A 22,885-nucleotide genomic window follows, 5' to 3' on the forward strand; every position below is an offset into this window, starting at 1 on the left:
CTCCTCAAGTTGTCTCTGATTTATAGAAACTGCATAAATTCTCACTCCACATAAAACGACATTTTTGTTGGAGAATTAAATTCATTTTATGCTTTCTTTTCAAAATTATTTCCGGAACTTTCCCATGGTTTAAAATTCTTCTTCGAAAAAGTTCATATGCATATTCTACTACTTTTTCTTAAAATTATCTCTCAATTTTAATTGCTGTTATAAAAATCACAATTGTATCTAAATATTTTGAACAAATCCACCTGCCTATAAAGTTAATGTGGAAGATTATGTCTAAGTACCCCACAGCTCCCTCCTTCAATAGCCCAAGGACTAAGGGTTGTTGTCAATTAGTGCACATCCTTGGAGAAACATTTTGATTTATTTACAACTACTTAGTAAAATCTCTTTTAGATAACCTCTCTCTGCCTTTTGTTTGCTTTTTAAAATTTTTTTTCAGGGGCAGGGAGAGTGGGGGGAGGGGCGGGGGAAGGGGAAAGAATCTTACGCAAGCTTCATGAGGTAGGGCTTGATCTCAAGACCCTGAGATCATGACCTCAGCCAAAATCAAGAGTCGGATGCTTAACCAACTGAGCCACCCAGGCACCGCCTTTTGTTTGCTTTTAAGGACATATTCTGAATGTGCTTTATGTGGGGGGAAAATGTGGTTAATGAAAAGCCCCTCAGGAAACATGAAGATAGTAATACGTATATTTTGAATTTCCTCCAGATCTTCAACTCCAATTAAGACCAATTTCCACTTAAAAAAAAAAAAGACCAATTTCCACTTGATATTGATGTGATGGGCTCTTTCAACTTAGAATGGGGATTATCCTCCTCATTCAGACAGGGGTGGGGATCCTGGAAAATTCCTTCCTCTTTGATCTTTATAAATTCACTTTGTTCACTGGACACAAGTTGAAATCCAAAGACCTGATTCTCAACCAACTGGTCTTAGCCAACTCCTTGGTGCTTTTCTCCAAAGGGAACCCACAGACCATGGCAGCTTTGGGATGGAAATACTTCCTGATGATACTGGATATAAAGTTGTCTTTTATGCACACAGAGTGGGCAGAGGAGTTTCCCTCAGCATCACTGCCTGTTGAGTGGCTACCAGGCCATTAAGATTCATTCTAGTATCTCTAGGGTAATGGAGCTCAGAATATCTCCAAAGTGCATTGGCTTCTGCTATTTCCTCTGCTGATCTTACATCTCCTGTTAAATATCTACCTTCCAGTAAGAGTGACTGGGCCACTGCACAGCAAAAACATTAGTTTGAAAAAAACATGTCTACTGTTCTGGACTACCCCAAGATAAATTTATAGGCTCACTAAATTCTGTCGTGTATTCTTTCTTTGACTTTGTGTGTTTGAACCTCATGACCTGGGCCAGTGGCTCCATGGTCCTTGTCTTGCTCAGGCACAAGCAGCGAGTCCAAGATATCTGCAGCCACAGCCCTTGTCCCAGACCTTCCCACGAGGCCAGAGCCACATGCACCATCCTGATCCTGGTGAGATCCTTTGTCTGCTGTTACTCTCTTCCATTTTGTTTCTTTGCATAGTACTTATTTTGAGTCCAAACCAGTGGCTACTAAACACTGATGTGTTTGTAGCATCATGTTTTCCAACATTCAGTTCATTTGTGCTCATCAGCAGTGATATGTGCGTCTCTCAGTTCTGCTTTGCCTGCTGGACAAGGAAAACAATTTTCCTTAATCCGGTAAAACAGTTGTATATCTTTTCATCTGTGCAGATAAATCTATTTTTCATTTCACCCTTTGTTACTATATAGGTGACTATTTGGTGCTAGTTACAATTCTAGGAATCTGTGATATCCAGTGATTAACACCCCACTCTCATACAGCTATAGTGGAGCCAAAATAGATTTATACAATATGCAATGATTACTTAATATACACATGCTATATTCCTCAACTAAATTCAAGATCCTTCAGGAGGATACAATGTATGAAAACTACTAAGTTTGCCAACATAAGTAAAACGTCCCCTATATCTGGCATAAAACAGGGCCTTTTAANATTGTTTTATTAAAATATGCTTAAGGTTTGTCCTGACTATTAAACTGTGGTTGTACTGAAGACTAAAGAAGTCGATTCTCTGCTAAATGGCACATGTACGTCCTCAATATTATATTAGTAATTATCATTTTTATTTTTTATACATTATAAAATTTGTAAGTTTCTTGCCTCTTTAAGAAGTGATTTGCACTGATCACTAGCAAGAAATATTTGTTTCTATTTTTTGTTTGGTGATTTAAATAAAAGTTCATTTTAAAATTATTTTAGTTCCTGTCAAATATTAATTTTGAAATCATTTTTAAGCCAAGGAGAAAATGTTTTTTGAATGAAAATAGTTTATATATATATATATATATATATATTATATTTTTTTTTTTTTTTCCCTAAACATAGATGGATGAGGCTGTATCTATCAGGGAAAATATCTGGAATGGCCCATGTGGGGAAAGCACATGCAACTTAATAAACAACAGAACTATAGTATTTGTGGCAGAATACCATAGATCAGACAAGAATTCTAAACTTTGTCCTAAAAATGGCAACGATCAATGAAGGGGCATCACCTTTGCTTTTTAGATGTCATTTAGTACATATATAATTAAATGTGTTTTATTTTATTAAACTTCTATCTGATTCCTAATTTTGATTAAAGTATTTTGATTTAATGGTTCTCAAACCTAGAGTTTCCAATCTTCAATCATTGGCTTTTATTTTAAACAAAAGGCAAACTTTCAAGAATGTAAGTAAGCATTTTCACTCTACTTCTCACCTTTATTATTAAATATAAGAGATTTTTCCCCAGTGATCTCTTTTCCTCTATTTAATTCAGGCTGTTCATATTGTCTTTAAGGATTTTAATTTAATCTTTTAATTTTCCTGAAGACTCCAGGTAATTTTGCAACTATTTTGCAGTTAATTTTGATAAATCCTAGGACTGAATGCTATGTCTTTGAGAATGTATAACCTTTTATGATTTATTTACACACAGAAAATGATGACATTTATAGGCCTCCTTAAGTCCAATTAATTTTTTTAAAGATTTTTTATTTATTTATTTGACAGAGATAGAGACAGCCAGCGAGAGAGGGAACACAAGCAGGGGGAGTGGGAGAGGGAGAAGCAGGCTCATAGAGGAGGAGCCTGACGTGGGGCTCGATCCCATAACGCCGGGATCACGCCCTGAGCCGAAGGCAGACGGTTAACCGCTGTGCCACCCAGGCGCCCCTAAGTCCAATTAATTTTTATAAAAAAATTCATGCACTGTCCAACTGTTTCTTGAGCTTAAGTTTACACAATAGTCTGTGATGAGGCCTTATCCTTCCCATAACATCCACTAGCACAGGCTCGGCTCTCAGGTCAGGCTGTGTTTCTCTAAACCATCCTGATTTAAATGCTTTCTAATTACCTCCGGAGTCACCAACTAACTTCTGTCCTCTGTAGTCCTAAAGTAATTCCTAGACCAATTAATTCTTGAATAGTTGTTTAGAAAACACTATATATAAAACTGAACCTTAGCCCAATGACACCTAATTCATACAGTTGATCAATGAAGTCACAAAAGATACAGTAGTTTCCTTACCTCTGACTTAGGCAGACACACCTCCCAGGAGCTCTCCCAGACCTGATCCAATGCCTGCCGTCAGTCCTTTGCTGACCTGCACACCTGTCCCTTGACCTTGCTGGTCTGCAGGTTCTATAGCAGATTTCCTATTTACTAAGAGTGGGTCTGAAATTATTTTATTTCTTTGGTTTTACTAACAAGCTATTCATGCAACCCAGCTATAAGCTAAGTATCCTCATGTCCATCTGGAGATGAGAAAACAGATTTACAACTTACAAACTCCAGCCATCATTCCATGGTACAACTTGACTCAGACTCGTTTGTCCAAGTTCTAGACCGTGTTCTTAATGGAAATACTTTGCATCCAAATAACTGTGATCATCCTGTTTTTGAAGCTGAGTGAATCATTTTGGGAAAGTTTTTTCTTTTGCATTTTATGGATTGATCTGTATTTCACCTGATTTTCAGCCAATGTCCCTCTGGGTCTGTGAGGAATTCATACTGATACCGACGGATTTTGTGTTTGTTTCATGCCTTGCCCCTCATGAGAGATCTCATTAGAAAGAAACCTGCTAGTTAAACCTAATGTTCAACCCTTTTTTTCTTCGTTTTCCATTTCCAATTTTTATTTTCTCTTTTCTGCTCTCTGGGCAGGTTATGTGTAATTCATCTCCATTAGAAGTCTTACATTTTATTGTTTTTGGTTCTATCACTTGAGGACCACACTTACATTTATCCCATTTTTCTTTACATTCTTACTGTGAAAAACAACATTGGTACAGGGAATTAATATATATTTAGAATTTAACAAATGTTCCTAAAATAGATGCTTCTGTATCTGCCACTGAGGGAAATACAAAGAATGCTAGCAGTGCCCTGCCATGTCAAGTGTTCCATCCCAGACATGGTCTACACCTCCTCCAAGAGTAACCCAACATCCAGATTTTTAAAGTCAGCATCTTCTGGATTTTTTTGATAGTTTACCTTACTATGCATAAATCCTAAAACTATAGTTTGGCTCTGTATATCACTGACATTTATATGAATGGAATCATACACTATGTATTTGTTTGATCTTATTTCTTTTGTCCAATGAATGTCAGTACGATTCACCTATGCTGTTCAATGTGTTTGTATCATTGATTTTCGTTGCTGCTGAGGGCACCATTTCATAATCTGTCTCTATTCTACACTGATGGACCTTTGTATTGCCTTCAGGTGTTGGTAATAACAACAATGCAGCTGTAAAAGCTTTTGTTCATGCATTAGGATACACATCAGAATGTATTTCTTTGGAGCAGCAGTTCCCTTCCACACCAGGTGTGGATGTCCAAATGTATGCGGATCTCCTTCTAAGCTCTACATGGTCTCCACTGATCTGTACGTGTATCTCTGTGCAAATATCTAACATCAAACTATCATTTCTAGTTTTATAACAGGTCCTAACTTCTGAAAGAACAATCCACTTTCTTTTTTCTCTTTATCTTCTAAATGTGCTTTATTTTTCTGTGAATTCTGAGTTTTATTATTTTATTTTTTTAAAGATTTTATTTATTTATTTATTTGACAGAGAGTGAGACAGCCAACAAGAGAGGGAACACAAGCAGGGGGAGTAGGAGAGGAAGAAGCAGGCTCCTGGCAGAGCAGGATGCCCGATGTGGGGCTCAATCCCAGGACCCTGGGATCATACCCTGAGCCAAAGGCAGACGCTTAACGACCGAGCCACCCAGGCACCCCTGAATTCTCAGTTTTAAAAACTTACTGTCAAGTTCAACAACAGTAACAAAAATCAGAAAAACAAAAACTTAAAAGCATTTCAGCACTCAGAAGACTTTTTCTTTTAAAACTACCAACTATACCAGAATTTACTTTGAAACTGTGTTATGTGTACAAAATAATTTTTTCTTTCAGATAATAAAAAACATTATGAAGATATGGATTATCCTTCCATGCCAGCCCTATTTCACCACCCTGCTTGGTTTGTCTTGTCTGAATATTTGTTTTTAAGATAGTCATTGTGGTAGATTCCCAGTTTGGAAAAAGAAATTCCAAAGTTTAATATGCCCACAATTTTTATTGCTTTTCTTTCAAATGGCATATTGGCTGAGGATATTTTTTAAAAATTTCTGCTTATTTACTACTTAGCCCAGTCTATCTTTCTTAAATTAAAAAAAGTCTCAATTTATTTTAATTCCAGTATAATTAAGGTACAGTGTTATATTAAGTTTCAGGTGTACAATATAGTGATTCAACAATTCTATACATTACTCAGTGCTCATCATAACTGTACTTTTAATCCCCATCACCTATTTCACCCCTCACCCACCTCCCCTGTGGTAACTACCAGTTTGTTCTTTATACTTAAACATCTGTCTTTTTTGGTTTGTTTCTTAAATTCCATGAGTGAAATCATATGGTTTTTGCCTTTCTCTGACTTATTTCACCTAGCATTATATCCTCTACATCCATCCATGCTGTTGCAAATGGCAAGAATTCATTCTTTTTAATGGCTGAGTAATATTCCAGAATGTGTGTACATTTTCATACATACACACACACACACCTTTTTCCATTCATCTAGACACTTGGGTTGTTTCCATAACTTGGCTATTGTAAATAATGCTGCAATAAACGTAAGGGTGCATGCAATCTTTTCAAATTACTGTTTTCGTGTTTTTTGGGTAAATACTCAGTAGTGGAATTACTGGATCATATGGTAATTCTATTTTTAATTTTTTGAGGAATCTTCTGTTTTCCACAATGGCTGCACCAGTTTGCATTCTCACCAACAGTGCATGAGTTCCCTTTTCCTCCACATCCTTGCCAGTACTTGTTTTCTGTGTTTTTTATTTTAGCTATTATGACAGGTGTGAGGTGATACTCATTGTGGTTTTGATTTACATTTCTCTGATGAGTACTGAAGTTGAGCATCTTTTCATGTGTCTGTTGGCTGGCTGAGGATATTCTTGGTATACATAATCTTTACTTCAATACTTTTAAAGTTTTTATTTCATGGTACACTTGCACTCATTAATTGTGAAAAGGAATGAGCTCAAGCTGATTTTAGTTCCTCTATTTCTCTCACTGTACATGTGTATAACTTTCTCCTGTCCTTGATTCTCATTACAATGGGTCTAGGCAGCATGTGTTTCCCTGTTCTAAACATTCCCCCTCTGTAATTTTCTCCTTCTTTGTGTTGTATTATCTAAATACATGTCTACTTCTTCTTTAATGTTTTAGATTTTTAGCTTTCCTTTAAAATTTTCATTGGCTTTACCCCTTTCTGACTGCTTTTGAGATTTTCCCCATCTGAGAAAAAAAATTTTTTAAAGTAAGCTCTATACCCAACGTGAGGCTTGAACTCATGACTTGGAGATCAAGAGCCACATGCTCTACTGACTAAGTCAGCCAGGCGCCCCTGATATTTTTTATTTTAGTTATATAGACATTTATTTATCCTATGCATTGTGTACTTTGTGAAACCACTGTATTCAATGTCCAATATTTCCACATTATCACTTTTACATTGTACTATATTACTAATATCCTCCTCACTTTGAAAGTAACTATTACACTTTATTTAATAGATATATTAGTCTGTTACAAAAGATGTTTCTCCAGTGTTATACATTGCCCCTTTGACAATGGTTTTGCTTACAGGTAACTTTGAAAGAGAAAGCCAAAAGGTGACTTCTTTACTAGATAGGAAGAAACTAGAAAGTCACGGTAATGAAAAGGTGTGGTGTCAAGCAGTCATGCAATCTTTATGCAGCAGCAGCTGCTAGGTTCTGCTTGCCAATCTGCCATACATACGGCTGGAAACCACAAGGAAACCACAAGCCCAAATGGATTGAGAAAGATTATTCCTTAAACAGATAGCATAAGAAAGTCAGCAAACATTCTGTCACTTCCTGCTATATCTGTCACATAGGACACCACCAAACTAAAGGGACCAGATTACAGGCAACATGTACAGTGGGACTCAGTTGCTGAGGAGCCTATTCAAGCCTGGTTGTGAATGGTTTAATATCCTTGCAGATGGACACTATGGTGGAAGGGACTAAGTGGAAATTCCAATGACTCACAGGAACCAAGAAGGTAGTGAAACTCTCATAGACTGTTGGTAGGAAATATAAAAAAATAACCATTTTAGATCAGTTTGGCAATTTCTTAAAAAGTTAAATATTCACCTACACTATGATTCAGGCATTGCATTCAGAGGTATGAACACAAGAAAAATGAAACATGTATCCGTATAAAGATTTATATGTGAATCTTCATATAAGTTTTATTTGGAATAGCCAAAACCTGCAAACCCAGATGTCAAGGAACAGATATGTGGAACAACAAATGGCAGTACATCCACACAACAGAATACTACGCAGCAACGAAAGGAATGAACTTTTTAAATCTCAAGGTAATTATGCAGTAAACACGAAACCAGAAAAAAAGAATACTTAATGATTCCAATCATATAAAATTCTAGAAAATGTAGTCTACTATTAAGGAAAGTAAATGTAGTCTACCGTAAAGAGAACCAGAGAGGTTAGGGAGAGAGATTAATAAAAATTATGAGGTAAATATGTGTGGGACTTATATGTTCATTATCATAATTATGATGATTTTGTGGATCATACTGTCAAATCTTATCAAACTATACACTTTAAATATGTGCAGTTTATATCATTATAACTTAAAGCTTTAAGCAATGGTTCAAAATAAAAGTAAGGATCTCTCCCACTCCATATAAAAAAAAAATCAGGTTTGGCAACATTCTATTATCTCTATCACCTCTCTCCTAATGCTTTGGGAGGGATGTCTTACCTAAGTGATAGCAAATATTGATGAACAATGGAGGATGTTTCCACCTTAGTCACAAAGGCCATATCACTGGTCTAAGAGATCTCCCTTTTCTCTATCCTTGTTTTCCTGCATGTGTAATAACAGTCTTAAGGTCAACAGCCCAGAAAGCTATAGGAATCCACAAAACCTTAATTTCTCTGCCAATGACCTCAGCTCTTCAAGATACAGCGGCCGGGAGGTACACGCTCACCCAACACAGCCACAGTCACTGGAATAGTTGTGGGTGCACTTTTAGAAGAGGGATGTTCCATCTAGTTTACTGCAGGCTCCAGCACTTCCTATCAATCCAATGTTTTCTCATCAATTATGGTTCCCCCTAAACCCTTTAGTGTTAAAACCAGTGATACTACCCTACTAAATTCTGGGCATCAGGGCACGTGGCTCTTCTGAAGGAACTGGGGAAGATATTCCCCTTAACCATGTGGTCATTACATGATATGCACTATAAATAAAGGAACCAATCCCAGAAACACTGGGGATTGTTACAAGTGCCTGCTCTTCAATGTGACCTCTGGGCTCACAAAAAAATCTTGGTTTCCAGGCTGCATATTAGTTGTACAAAGCCTGCAGTCTTTCCTTGGAGGCCTTGGGCAACAACGTGAACTAGGCCAAAATTGAAGAGTTATTCTCTGCCATCACACTTTGTCTTCTGAGGCACACCAAAGTTGGGTACTCTCACACAAGCTGTTTACCCCTTCATGATGTTTTCAAAGCAACATTTAGTGATTAAAGGTGGCTTAAACAATGAGGCCTTTATTACTGCACAAATAATAGCAAGGTGAGGCAGGCAGTTTATGGGTTGGTGACATGGAGAATGGAAAAATCCATCACAAGTATCATATGAAAACAATATCCCTGAAGACAAAAGTGTCTCTGCAAGCCACCAGTAGAACCCAGACAAGGTCTTCTGGGAGAAAACTGGTCAGGTATACACATTAATTAGAGAGAAGGGCATGATGTCACTCTAAAGGCTCAGGCTGCTCATTATTTTCTCCAGACAGAACATAGAGATCTACTTCCCTAAACATTAGGGTAACTGATGTATACCATGGAGGCCTTTCAGGCAGTAGAGCTGACTTATACCACAAAAACTGGCAGTCACACAATTTCAGCAAGGACCCCAAGCTGGTTAGGAAGCACAGTATGGTTCCTAGAAGCTTCCCACGTACCTGGAAATTACACAGAATCTTCCCTATAGTGTATATTCAGATGTATGAGTCCAACTTCAGGAAGATGTCTGCCTTCCAAAGGCTCTCTTCCAATGTCATTGTATCAAACACACTGAAAGTCTGCTCCTTGCATGGCTATGGCTTTGCTGTGTGAACTTTCTGGTGCCCAATGAGGTGTGACTTTCGGCTGAAGGCTTTCCCACATTCACTGCACTCATGGGGTCTCTCTCCAGTGTGGACTTTTTCATGTCGGATGAGGTTACACCTTCGGCTAAAGGCTTTCCCACATTCACTGCACTCATAAAGCTGACCTACATTGTGAACTTTCTGGTGCTGAGTTAGAGCAGACCACTGACTGAAGGCTTTCCCACACTTGCTGCAGATATAGGGCCTTTCCATGTGGTGGTGGACTTTCTGGTGTCTAATGAGGTTAGACCTACGGCTGAAAGATTTTGCACATTTGTTGCACTCGTGAGGCCTTTTTCTGAAGTGAACTTTTTGGTGTTGAGCAAACTGGGTGTCACTGAAGATTTTCCCACATTCCCTGCACTCATGACGGCTCTCTCCAGTGTGGACCCTTTTGTGTTGAATAAGGTCAGAGTTGCGGGTAAAGGATTTTCCACATATCCTACACTCATAAGGTCTTTCTCCAGTATGAACTCTCTGGTGCTGAGTGCGGCCAGAACTTTGGCTAAAAAATTTCCCACACTCCCTGCACTCATAAGGTTTTTCTCCAGTGTGAACTCTACGGTGTTTAATGAGGGTGGAGGTGTCACCAAAACATTTTCCACATTCACTGCACTCATAAGGCCTCACTCCAGTGTGAACTCTCTGATGTTTAATGAGACTGGAGCTTTGACTAAAGGATTTCCCACATTCACTGCACTCATAAGGCTTTTCTCCAGTGTGAACTCTCTTGTGTACAATGAGGCTGGAGTTCTGGCCAAAGAATTTCCCACATCTGCTGCACTTATAAGGCTTTGCCCCAGTGTGAATTCTCTGGTGTTGAATGAAACTGGAGATGTGGGTGAAGAATTTCCCACATTCAATGCATTTATAGGGCCTCTCTCCAGTGTGGACTTTCTGATGCTGAAAGAGGTTAAACCTTCGGGTGAAGGATTTCCCACAATCGCTGCACTCATAAGGCCTTTCAGCAGTGTGGACACTCAGGCGTTGAGCAAGAGTGTTTTTGTGGCTGAGGGTTTTCTTGCATTCACACCAACTGTAACGGCTCTTCCCACTGTGAACAGCTTCCCCACACACGGTGCAACTGTGTGGTTTCTGCCCATTATGAGTGGCCTGGTGTTGGCGCTTGCCTGAACTGGAGAGGAAGTCCTCATCAACCTCCCCACAGGTAAAGGACTTCCCTGACACATGGGACCTGCAGCTCTTCACAAATGAAGCCCATTTCAACAGTTTCTCTCCACTGTACTGCTTCCCATGCTGGTGAAGGTTTGCAGTGAAACTGACTTGTTTCCTATGTGTGTAAGATCTCAACTGGAGATGTGTTCCCTGATGCAGAGCCACACCCAAAATGTCTTTTAAGACCAGACAACATATCCCACAGGGGTATGCCTTCTGGGGATATGGGCCTGCATGGTGAGTCCTGACCTGTGACACTCCTACAGAAACAGCCTGCTTGGAAGGTGACTTCCCATCCTCTGCTCCATGCCAGCAACCTGAAAGCAGAGAAATTCTAATGAAGTATACATAGGCAGTAGTGGGAAGAGGCAACACCATCATAAATGTGTGTCCAACACAGCAATGAATGTGCTGATGGCACCATTTCCAGATGAAGGAGCTGGGGTGAAGGTAAAGAAGCTGCTGCTGTGGGGCACCTGGATGGTTCAGTTGGTTAAGTGTTTGCCTTAGGCTTACGTCATAACCCCGGGATTCTTGGATCAAGCTCCACATCTGGCTTCCCACTCAGTGGGGAGTGTGCTTCTCCTTCTGCCCCTCCCCCCAACTTGTGCAAAATCTTAAAAAAAAAAAAAGAACTATGTGAGGGTATGTGCAAAGTTCATGATACAATATGTGCAGGCCAATGTAAGAAAGCACTATAGAGGAAGCAATAAGAGGAACTGGTGACAGGTGGGATTCCAGAGAGGTGGGAATTAACCAAATTCAGAGCAGAAATGACAAGTTAGCAAGTGTCAAGAATGGGGAAGGAAAAGTGGAGATGAGGTGACCAATGGCCACCAGTGGAAAAGGACAGGTTCCTGGTATGATCTGAACACAGTCCTGATGAGCTCTCTCCTACTTAACAGCTCTCAGGGCCAGGGCTCCTCTGAGACCACCTTGCTATGGCTGGAGTCATTTAATCCTGGGAAGCACCCAGGACTCTCCTCCATATCCCCTGGATCGGGAACTAAATGGGACCTGCATGATGCAAGTTCTAAGGGAAAAGTGGGACAAATGAATGGCCAGCACTGGCCCAGAGCAACTTAACACATAACAGACCGTAGGAAAGAAAAGTAATATGACAAAGAAATCCTCAGAGGAGGATCCTGTAAGAACTGCCCATAGTCCACATAAGTACTGCCCGTGTCAGTGACTACAATTCCTGGAACAGGCAGGGACAGGAAATGTTATCACCTATAGATAGGAGGCAAAACCTGAAGCAGAGAGGTGCTGTGGACTTGGACAGAGTCAGCCAGACAGTTGAAGGGTGAGCAAGGTGGAAACCATTAGCATAACTGCAAGACTACTGACCCTGAATCCTTCCCAGTGAGGCTCTGGGGCAGTGCACTCAGCCCAGCCCTAAGGACTGCAACTAACCAGGGAACTGGGGAGGGAGTAGTGCCCATGTTTGTAATGGGAGAAATATGGAGCTATCCCTGGGATAAAAGCAGAGAGGCTTAGCCAAGGTCCCTGAGGATGGAATGAGGGCCTTACCCACGGCGGTTACAAGTGCAAAGTTCTCCAGCATCACATCATGGTATAGGTGCCTCTGAGCCTCATCAAGGAGACTCCATTCCTCCCAGGAGAAGTACACAGCCACATCTTCAAATGTCACACTGTCCTGTCAGGACAGAGACAGATGAAACCCCAAAGGGCCCCTCTCTCAAGGACCCACAATCCCTTTCCCCACAAAATCACCCCATTGGCACCACTGGTGGTCTCTCCTCATGGTTCCATTAATCACTGTGTTCAGACCTCAGCAACAACAGCAGGTCATCGGATAAACGGCATCTAAACTCTGGGCCTGGCACGTAGGGCCCCAACCCTCCCGCTAAGCAATACCCCTGCAGTCGTCCAGACTAACCGTCCTGGACTCAACCAAATTTGGGCTTTCCCTTCAACCTTAAGTCCCCAGTACCAGGACCCTAGGTCCATTAGTTCACACTCCCTGTCCACATGCACATCTCTGTACCTGTAATGCAGATTGTACCTTTTACGTCTCTGGAGCCCACAGATGCACTCTTTCCACCACCACAACTACCCCCCTGCCCCACAGCACAGGCATCTCCCTAGATTCTCCCCACATCACTTGGCACACAGCATCAAGACAGTGCTTGCTTGGCAAACTTAGATGGAATCCAAATTTATCCAGACCTCTGATGCCTTCCACTACCAACTACCAAGGGCAGTCCAGAATCCTGCTAGGAAAGCCTTCCCTTCATAGAAAGCTGGCTCTGTTCTTTGCTTCAATCTCACCAACCAGAACTACACGCACATCTCAGATATCACTGGCCCTCTTCAACTTCTGTGCTGCCCTTCCTGTCCCCTCCAGTCACACCTAAACATCATTCAAAACCCAGCCTCACTAGTCCCCTACCCCAGGCCTAATAACCCACAGATGACCACAGTGGACTCTGAAATAACCTATCCTGACTGAAACATCTCATGCCCTACCCAAGGGTCATCACAAAATCCTGGGGAACATTATCCTGCCTCAATTACTCCTATGCCTCCACATTCCTCTCACATTCACTTTTCCCTTAGAAACCTTGTTAACCTGCCAGATCATCCTCCTGCCCACACCTCCCTCCCAGACACTTTTCTCCCTCATATGTGTACCCAATAGTCTCCACCTTCAACCAGATGCCCAAGCCAGTGGTTCTTGGCCCACACCATCTTCTTCTTGGTCTGCTAACAGTATTACCACCAGGACCTAAAGATTCCCCTTCCTCAATGCAACCCCCAGCTCCACCCTGGTTGACACTGCAGCAATCATCTTTGGGATGGCTCCATCCTGAGACCCCCTCCCTACCAAACCATGTGTGCAACTGCCCACTTAATGCCTCCACTCAATAGTCTCTGAAATGACTCAGGTTTAACGTGGCTGAAACAAACCTCCTAATATCCCTACTGAAAACTGTTCCCACTACTGACTATCTCATCCCAGTTGATGGAATTTCCATCCTTCCAGCTGTTAAGTCTAAAACCGTTGGGGTCATCCCCGGCTCCTTCCTTTCTGTCCTTCACCTTCCACATCAAAAAGTCTGGTTGGCCCTACTTAAAAAAAAAATGAGTCCAGGATCCAACCACTTCTCCCACCTCGATGGCCACCATTTACGTACAACACCACTCACCTGGCCTATTACAGCAGGTTCCTTCCTGGTCATCCTTATCCCAGAGTCCATTCTCCACTGTGCAGCCACACAAAGCCTGTTAAGACCTTGGTAAGATCACTTTACTCCTACTCAAATGTCCTATTACCTCTAGAATTGACAACTGACCTCAAAGGCAGCCATTCCAGCCCTGTTCCTGTCCCATTTCCATGAGGAAAAAAAAGGAAACCTTCAGTTCTCTTGACACTCCCAGCTAAATTACACCTCCAAATATTTGCACATATTGGTACTGTTCCTAGGATAACCTTCCACATCTCTTTCAATTAGTTGCCAGAAAAAAGAGCCCTTCCATATAACTCTCAGCCTAGACTCAGGACTCTGTGCCTGGAGTGTCTCCAAGGTCTCCCAGACACAAGGACTGGGAGAGTGGCAGGCAGAGTCCCAGGACACCTTAATCCCCAAGACCATTTGGGAGGAGTCAGGACCAGTAAGGGACTGAGACCCTCCGCTGTCCCATGTTGGCCTCATGAGCATTTCTTCAGCCACAGAAATCTGTGAAAAGAGCCAGGCCCTAGAGGAAGACAACCATGGCCAGGCTCCATGGGCTCAGATCTCCCCATATGCCTGCCCAGCCCTGGAGCCAGGTGACTTCCGCTGTCTAACCTTTGTGCCTCAGTGAGGACTCTGACCAGGGGCGTCACCTCCTGGCACCTCACTGTCCTCATCAACACCCTTCCAGTCTATTCTCTTTCCCAGCAACCTTCGGGAAACTTAAAACCCTCACAAAGATCGCGTCCCTCCTTTCTCCAAAGTCCCCTTGGCGTCGTGTCCTCACAGGAAAGTACCTCACCTCGGCTAGCCAGTCCAGGCGTGACACTGCCTCACGCTCTCTGTCACCTGAAGGCAGAATCCTACCGTCTCAGGACCCCTCCAGCCTCTGCCCCAGCCGGCCCCTCAGCCCGGAGCCCGCTCCCGCAGCCAGAACGCCGGCGCTCACACACGGGGCCCCAGTCCACCGGCGCCTCCCTGTCCCGGACACAAGGGCCTGGGCTGCATGGACGCGAGTAGGCGCCCCCCACTCGGGCCTTTAGAGTCTGGGTCGGGGGAGGGCGGGGAGGGCCCGGGGGACGAGCGTTTACCTGAGCCGGGTGCCTGGGCACGACGGCCGCCATCCGACTCTGGCGGAGCGGACACCCGGGCCCGCGGTCCCCGTCCGGGCCCCAGCGCGGGGCAGCCCGGGCGGCGTCACCGAGCCGTAGACCCAAATCTGTGCGGTGGGCCAGCGCCCGCCCTCCCGCCCCTTCTCTGATCCCGTAACCTCGCTCCCAAACCAGCGCCGCAGTATCTCTAAATCAACACACGCCCTAAAAAGCCAAAATGCCCGCCAAGAACAGGACGCCAGAAAGTCCCGCCCCAATATGACGTATTGCACTGAAGTGCCCTCTCCTGAGCCTTCATTGGCTCAGCGCCGCTGGCCGCTCGGACAGAGCATTCTGGGTAATGTAGTTCCCACAGCTCTGCAGACTCAACGAATACTGTCTCCACAACTGCCTCCCGGGCAAGTCAGGCCGCACCGCGAGGATTGCTGGGAAATGGCCTCGCCAACGTGAGACTGGAGCTTGCCTCCTTAAAGAAGATGAGCACCCATACTCCTGGGTCCGTTATTGCAACTGATCGCCAGAGCGTTTAGAAACATGTTATTTCATCCTCCACGAAGCCGAACTTGCTTAAGAAGCATATTATTTCAGATTCCCTCAAAAGGACACAGATCCAAAAGGACATATCATTCCTTCGTTAATCGGTACAAAACGTGTTTGCTCCGTAGCTGGAAGCTTATAGACATCATGCTATTGCTTTTCGAATGCACGTACCCCGAAACTTTGGAGTCAGTTTTGTTAGTTTCAGAATTTTATGTCAGGGGCAGGAGAGAAGACTCGGGATAGGGTCATAGCAATGAAAATAGAGGAGGGATGGATGTTGGCGGCTCTAAAGCAGGTGGACAACGGTAAGCCAGGCTCTGGTTCCCTATCTTTCCTGCTTAAATTATCAGTGATTGTATCCAACCCAGTGAGCAGTACTGTTTTATCCATAGCATATTTCTTACTCCATATCCTGAAATATATTCAATTCTTTTTACGAAATGATAATGACACAACTCACTACCACGGCCAATGACCTACTACTAACAAAATGTACACTTCTTGTTCTCCTCTTGCTCTAGATGTATCAAGAAAACTAATGAGGAAGAAGACGGAGGATTAGAAGGGAATAAAAATTAAACTGAGAAGTTGAGTAAATGTTTAAACTGAAAGGAGGGGAAAAGAGCTCCTTTCTGTATTCTGGGTGTGGGCACCCACTTTGTGCAGGTGATAACCGGAGTTGACACTGAGGGGACAAATGAGGACTCATGCAGAGAGACGGGTTAAAACAATTCAACACAAAAGTAGAGAAAGTGCCAAAAAGAGGAGATGAGAAAAAGCTTGGTGAGTTGGGAGATCAAGTAGTCACAAAAGGGCAAGGAGGGCGGCATAAGAGGAATACAAGGAGCACAAGTGTGAACACAAATGAGAGTGCCAAGTGAGGCTCAGGTCTCTGATCTCATTTTTCTATGTACACTCACTACAGGGGGGAACCTCAACCAGACTCAGGTCTGATGAATTTTCTCTGTACTTACAACTCCAAAGTTTACATCTATATATCACACTTCCCCCAGGAACTGACCCATACCTCTATTCACCTACTCGGCATGTCCAGATGGGCTTGAATCTGCTGTCCCCGGTAGTCACCATCTTGGTTCATAACAGCTCCATTCCTAGTTCCTCAGAACACCAACCTGGAGGCCACCCTTTAACCATGTTCTCTCTTGTCCTTCACAGCATTCATGAGCAACTCACGTGCTACTTAATCTCAAAGGACAAAAAAAAAATCTATTTATATCTCCCTACTAAATATGTTAATAGCTGATCCAGCTACCATCTCCTAACCCCTGATTTTTTGGAGTTGCCTCTCAATGATCCCCCTACTTTCCTTGTTCATATACGGTCTAATCTTTAAATAGTAGCCGGAATGACTAATCTTTCCCAAGTAAAATCATGTCACTTCTCTTTCCAAACCTTTCAATGCTTGCTTCTTTATAAATTAAAACCTCAATTCTTCCAGTAGGTTTAAAGGACAAACATGACCATGTCTTGGCCCAACTCTATGAACTTTCCTCCTACAGGGAGGGCTTGCTGCCTATTCCCTTCAAGTCACTGGCCACACATAAGGACAGAAGTCAAACATCTACTGGCTATTTCAATTCACCATATGTTATGAGCCAAGCCCATTCACTTCTGGTGGGTGAATTTTAGGCAACAGATGTTAAGTAACTTTCCTTCCATTACTTCATAAAATAACTCACAACTGCAACCCTCTGACACCCAACTCCACAATCAAATTTCAGGCTAAAATGCTGTATTTATTACAGTATTTATGTGTTTTTCAAACTTTTAACATGTGTAAACCTGTGCTATGGCATTTATTAGGAATCTATCTTCTTTTTTTATGTTTTACTGATTACATTTTGAGGATCTCAATAAGCCCTGTGATTTTTATTCTGGACATAGCTTGGTGGTTTTCAGGAACACATACATTCCATTACAGCACAACTGACTCTGTGGACTTTCCTCCAGAATATATTCTTAAGCAAAAAACTATGGTCTAGAACGGACACGAACACACAGACACACAGACACACACACGCCCTGTACAACTAGAGGAATCTGTTTGAGATCAGTAGATAGTATCAATGCCAATATCACTGCTGTGATATTATAATATGGTCTTGGAGAAACTGGGTAAAGCACACACAGGATCTCTCTGTAGCAATTCTTACAACTTCATGTAACTTGCCAATTTGCACATTAAATATTTCAATTAAAGAATCCAAGGGATACATACAACACAAAAATCCCTGCAAAGTATCTTAAAGTCCTTTACTTAGCATGTTGTGGCAAAATCAATTGGTATTGATAAATTTAAAAAATAAGGCTAATAATTAAAATTTGGTACAAATAACACTAAAATGAGGTAATTTTAAGGAAAATGGAAGCAAAAGTTAAAACTCTATTAAACTATGAAGATCAGAAATAAATAACAGCAGAGACAAAGTATAGCCCAGGATAATATATATAAACATATTTTTACAATATAAATTTTGTATTTAACATAATTCTAATCTAAATATTTTGGTAATATTCCTAACATTTCCTAATTATAACAGAATTATAAAAATAAAAGTCAAGGGAAATTAAGACAATGGGTACTACCATTTTATAATGAAAATTTTAAAAAAATAGAAAAGTCAGGGACAAAGAACAAGAAGCATCTAAAACAAATCACACACATATGTATATGGATATATTTTTACTGATAAATATAAATTACCAACTTTTTTTTTTAAAGATTTTATTTATTTATTTGACAGAGATAGAGACAGCCAGCGAGAGAGGGAACACAAGCAGGGGGAGCGGGAGAGGAAGAAGCAGGCTCACAGCAGAGGAGCCTGATGTGGGGCTCGATCCCATAACGCCGGGATCACGCCCTGAGCCGAAGGCAGACGCTTAACCGCTGTGCTGCCCAGGCGCCCCATAAATTACCAACTTATTAAGAAACTATTTATTGGGGTGCCTGGGTGGTGCAGTTGGTTAAGCGTCTGACTCTTGGTTTTGGCTCAGGTAGTGATCTCAGAGTTGTGAGATCAAGTCCCGCTTTGGGCTCTGTGCTCAGCACAAAGTCTGTTTAAGACTCTCTCTCCCTCTGCTCCTCCCTGCCCATGCTCTCTCTCTCTAAAATAAATAAATAAATCTTTTTTAAAAAAGAAACCATTTATTTAATATATGGTATTTAAATATTTGTACCATTAGTTCAAAAAATAGAGGTAAATTTGACCTCATTATTAAAACATTTTATTTATTTATTTGAGAGAGAGAACACAGCTGGGGAGGGGGCAGAATGAGAGGGAGAAGCAGGCTCCCACTGAGCCAGTAGCCCAACACAGGGCTCAATCTCAGGACCTTGGGATCATGACAGAAGCCAAAGGCAGATGCTTAACCTACTTGAGCCACCTAGGCGCCCCTAGAATCGGAAAGTTCTAATATTCTTTTCCAAAGTAGTTAATTTTGGATTATGAGAATACTTACACTTTTTTTAAGGTTTTATTTATTTATTTGACAGAAAGACTGACAGCCAGCGAGAGAGGGAACACAAGCAGGGGGAGTAGGAGAGGAAGAAGCAGGCTTCCGCTGAGTGGGGAGCCCAATGCGGGGCTCGATCCCAGGGACCTGGAATCAGGCCCTGAGCCGAAGGCAGACGCTTAACAACTGACCCACTCAGGCTCCCCAAGAATACCTACATTTCTTTTTGTATTCTTTAGTTGTTCCCATCATAAACAGATTGGAAAATTCAAGTCATTCACGTTTTAGGGAAGAAAACTGAATCTTGCTGTGATGTATGATAAACATACAACAACCTGCGGGGATAGGCCTTCTGGCTGGTGGAAGCACTGATCCCACTAGCAATGAGCATGTGCTTTCCATGGACTGAAATCAGGACACCTGATAAGGGAACACACAGAAGGAATCCACTCAGCATTATGTCAAGCAGACAGGAATTGTCAAAAATCTTACTATTTGTATGAATATTTACATAAAATGGACATCTGTCTGGAGGGATCCTCAACTGTGATTGTTCCTTCCCTGGGCTGGGAACTTCATACCGTAGGAGGGGAGTAGTACATCAATGTCATTATTTGATTTAACTTTATAGATATGTATGTTATTTCAAAACATTCGGAGTATACATTATAATTTCTAAAATACTATTTAAGGTTGAAGTGAAAAAAAAACAGGATATCACTAATATAATGAAAAGTTTACAGAGCCAGAACAATGAAGCAAAACAAGGGATAAAGAAAAGAACCAGAAATCTTCTTCAATAGGAGTCAAAAGATGCAGCTAAACAACAAAAACATATGTCAATAGAATTTACTGTGGGCATTTCAAAGTGCATAAACCCAAAAGCCTGAAAATGACATTGCAGAGGTTATGGACTACTCCAGTCCCTAAAGACTAGTGATTCACAGGCAGTAATGACTCCTAATTTACCCTGATCACAGACGTTCTGTGGAAACACAGGAAGGATCTAAGTTAAATGCCTCCTGCTGTCAGAGTGGAGTGTGGACCATTTCTTCCAAGAGTGACTGGTCTGAATTTTTATTTTATTTAAAAAGAATTATATGGGGGGTGTCTGGGTGGCCCAGTCAGTTAAGCATCTGCCTTCACCTCAGGTTATGATCCCAGGGTCCTGGGATCGAGCCTCACATCAAGCTCCCCGCTCAGCTGGGACCCTGCTTCTCCCTCTCCCTCTGCCACTCCCCCTGCTTGTGTTCTCGCTCTCTTGTCAAATGAATAAATAAAATCTTAAAAAAAAAAAAGAATTACATGGGACATGTGGTTAAGTTGAAACCACACTAAAGCAAAGAGATGATTACTAGATGAAAAACTGATCCATTTTTAGAGATATAGGAATGGAAGCCAAGGCCCTAGGACAGTAGAATGTTGAATACTATGAGAATGAGAACATCCAGGCACTTTCCAAATCTAGATAAATGTCAGGGTAACATTTGTATTTAGGGATTTTAAGTCCTAATTATTCTGTTTTCCATACATCACAATCTCTTTGTTATATTCATCTTTTTTAAAAAAGATTTTATTTGTCAGAGAGAGAGAGCATAAGCAGGGGGAGCTGCGGGCAGAGCAGGCAGAGGAAGAAGCAGGCTCCCCGCTGAGCAAGGAGCCCGAAGCAGGACTCGATCCCAGGACCCCAGGATCATGACCTGAGCCGAAGGCAGACGATTAACTAACTGAGCCACCCAGGCGTCCCTATTATATTCATCTTTACTAAGACTTAACATCTTATAACGTGGAGATAAATGAGCCTTTCAATGGTCTAAGAGATGTAGTTAAAAGCCTTCCACCAAGGATATTTAGAGACACATTATTGAAGACTCCATTTAGCACAACACACCCCTGCTCAAAACAAAACAGAACATCAAAACAACATGCACATACACGCCAACAGCAGACATCACAAAGACGTTAGGCGTCTACTCTAGAGTGGGAAATCACCTTCTTTATGTTGTTACTCACAACATACTTGAAGCCTTTAGAGTGAATGCTGCTCTGGTGACTGTGTTTCAAGAAAAGCAAGTGAGAGATTTCAAAACAATATGCCTGAGGAGATGGGAGACGTCGGGCAGCCCTGAGGCAATTTGACAAGACTGGTGACATGCCTCTGGTTTTCTCAGCAAATGTTTTTATGTCTTGCCTATTTGTATGTGTTTGGTCTTATCTATCTATCATCTATCGTGGGTTTTTTTTTAACTCCAACCTCAGGAAGACAAATTTATTTTAAGAATAGTTAATCCATGGGGCGCCTGGGTGGCGCAGTCGTTAATCGTTAAGCGTCTGCCTTAGGCTCAGGGCGTGATCCCAGCGTTCTGGGATCAAGTCCCACATCAGGCTCCTCCGCTAGGAGCCTGCTTCTTCCTCGAACACTCCCCTTGCTTGTGTTCTCTCTCGCTGGCTGTCTCTCTCTGTCAAATAAATAAATAAATAAAATCTTCAAAAAAAAAAAAAAGAATAGTTAATCCTGGGTTTCCTGAGATAAACATTTTCGATGAATTGGATACCTGAAAAGAAGAGCTATTTCCCAAATTCTGTTTGCTCCCAGGACAGGACTGCCATGGCAACATCTGTGCAAGGGGGACGTATACACTGAGACAAAGTTCTGGAATTCCATGTTCTCATTTGCTTGCTGGGAAATGATTATCATTTCACCTATAAGTGCAGTGACAGTGTCTGCATGGGGAGAAAAGATTAACTGAAAAACATTTCAGATTGAGCAAACCAATGAAAGCTATTAAAAGTCTTAGTAAGATATCCATCAGGAGTAGCACAAACTGAAATAAACAATCAAAATCCAAAAGAATGTGAGGAAAGGAATCTGAGATCTAGTAAGTGACGGACGAAGCCAATCAAATGTCTATTGGGGCTTCTTAGAGTATTTGAAGGTTTTTTGCAAAATAGGATTTCTTGCCATTCCTGAAAACATTGATGTTGGTGAAACTGAAGGAAAAGATACTGTGGGTAGAATTAGAAAGTATATCCAGAGTTGGGCAAATAAATGTTAAATGTGCTTTGTCATTTTGTTCAACATTTTAAAACATCAATTATGGGAGACCCTGGGTGGTGTAGTTACTTAAGCCTCCAACTCTTGGTTTCAGTCAGGTCATGATCTCAGGGTCATGAGATCGAGTCATGAGTTGGGCTCTGCGCTAAGCAGAGTCCGCTTGGGTTTCTCTCTCTCCCTCTGCCCCTCCCCCCCCGCTTGCTCTCTCTAAAATAACTAAATAAATCTTAAAAAACACGCACACCAATTATGTACCTCATGTGTTTTGGACACATTTCTAGGAACATGGAATATAACAGTGTACAAAATGTAAAAAGAAATTTCCCTCCTGGAACTTACTCCATAGTTGATGGAAAAGGCAATACGCAATTCATAAATTATATTAAGTTACATAGTGTAACAGAAGGTCCTAATGAAAGAACAGCAAAAGGGTGATAAAGAAGTTAGGAGTCTGGGATCCTGGTCCAAGATGGTGGAGGAGCAGGAGGCTTAAATTTCGTCTGGTCCCAGGAATGCAGCTAGA

General features: G+C 41.8%; 1 protein-coding gene and 1 pseudogene across 1 annotated transcript; one reads left to right on the forward strand and one right to left on the reverse strand.

Moving 5' to 3' along the window:
• The first annotated feature begins 810 nt into the window (after positions 1-810).
• LOC105239986 lies at positions 811-1,549 on the forward strand (annotated as a pseudogene).
• Positions 1,550-8,394: 6,845 nt separating this feature from the next.
• LOC109488350 (zinc finger protein 211-like) lies at positions 8,395-15,976 on the reverse strand. Its single transcript, XM_034638051.1, has 4 exons — positions 15,939-15,976; positions 15,273-15,480; positions 12,515-12,641; positions 8,395-11,298 (listed from the first exon to the last, which is right to left on the reverse strand). Exons 1-4 carry the CDS (start codon positions 15,974-15,976, stop codon positions 9,755-9,757), a joined length of 1,917 nt encoding a protein of 638 aa, XP_034493942.1. The 3' UTR covers positions 8,395-9,754.
• Between the last annotated feature and the right edge of the window lie 6,909 nt (positions 15,977-22,885).

The sequence above is a fragment of the Ailuropoda melanoleuca genome, chromosome 12 (genome assembly GCF_002007445.2).
Source record: "Ailuropoda melanoleuca isolate Jingjing chromosome 12, ASM200744v2, whole genome shotgun sequence".
Classification (NCBI taxonomy): Eukaryota; Metazoa; Chordata; class Mammalia; order Carnivora; family Ursidae; genus Ailuropoda; species Ailuropoda melanoleuca.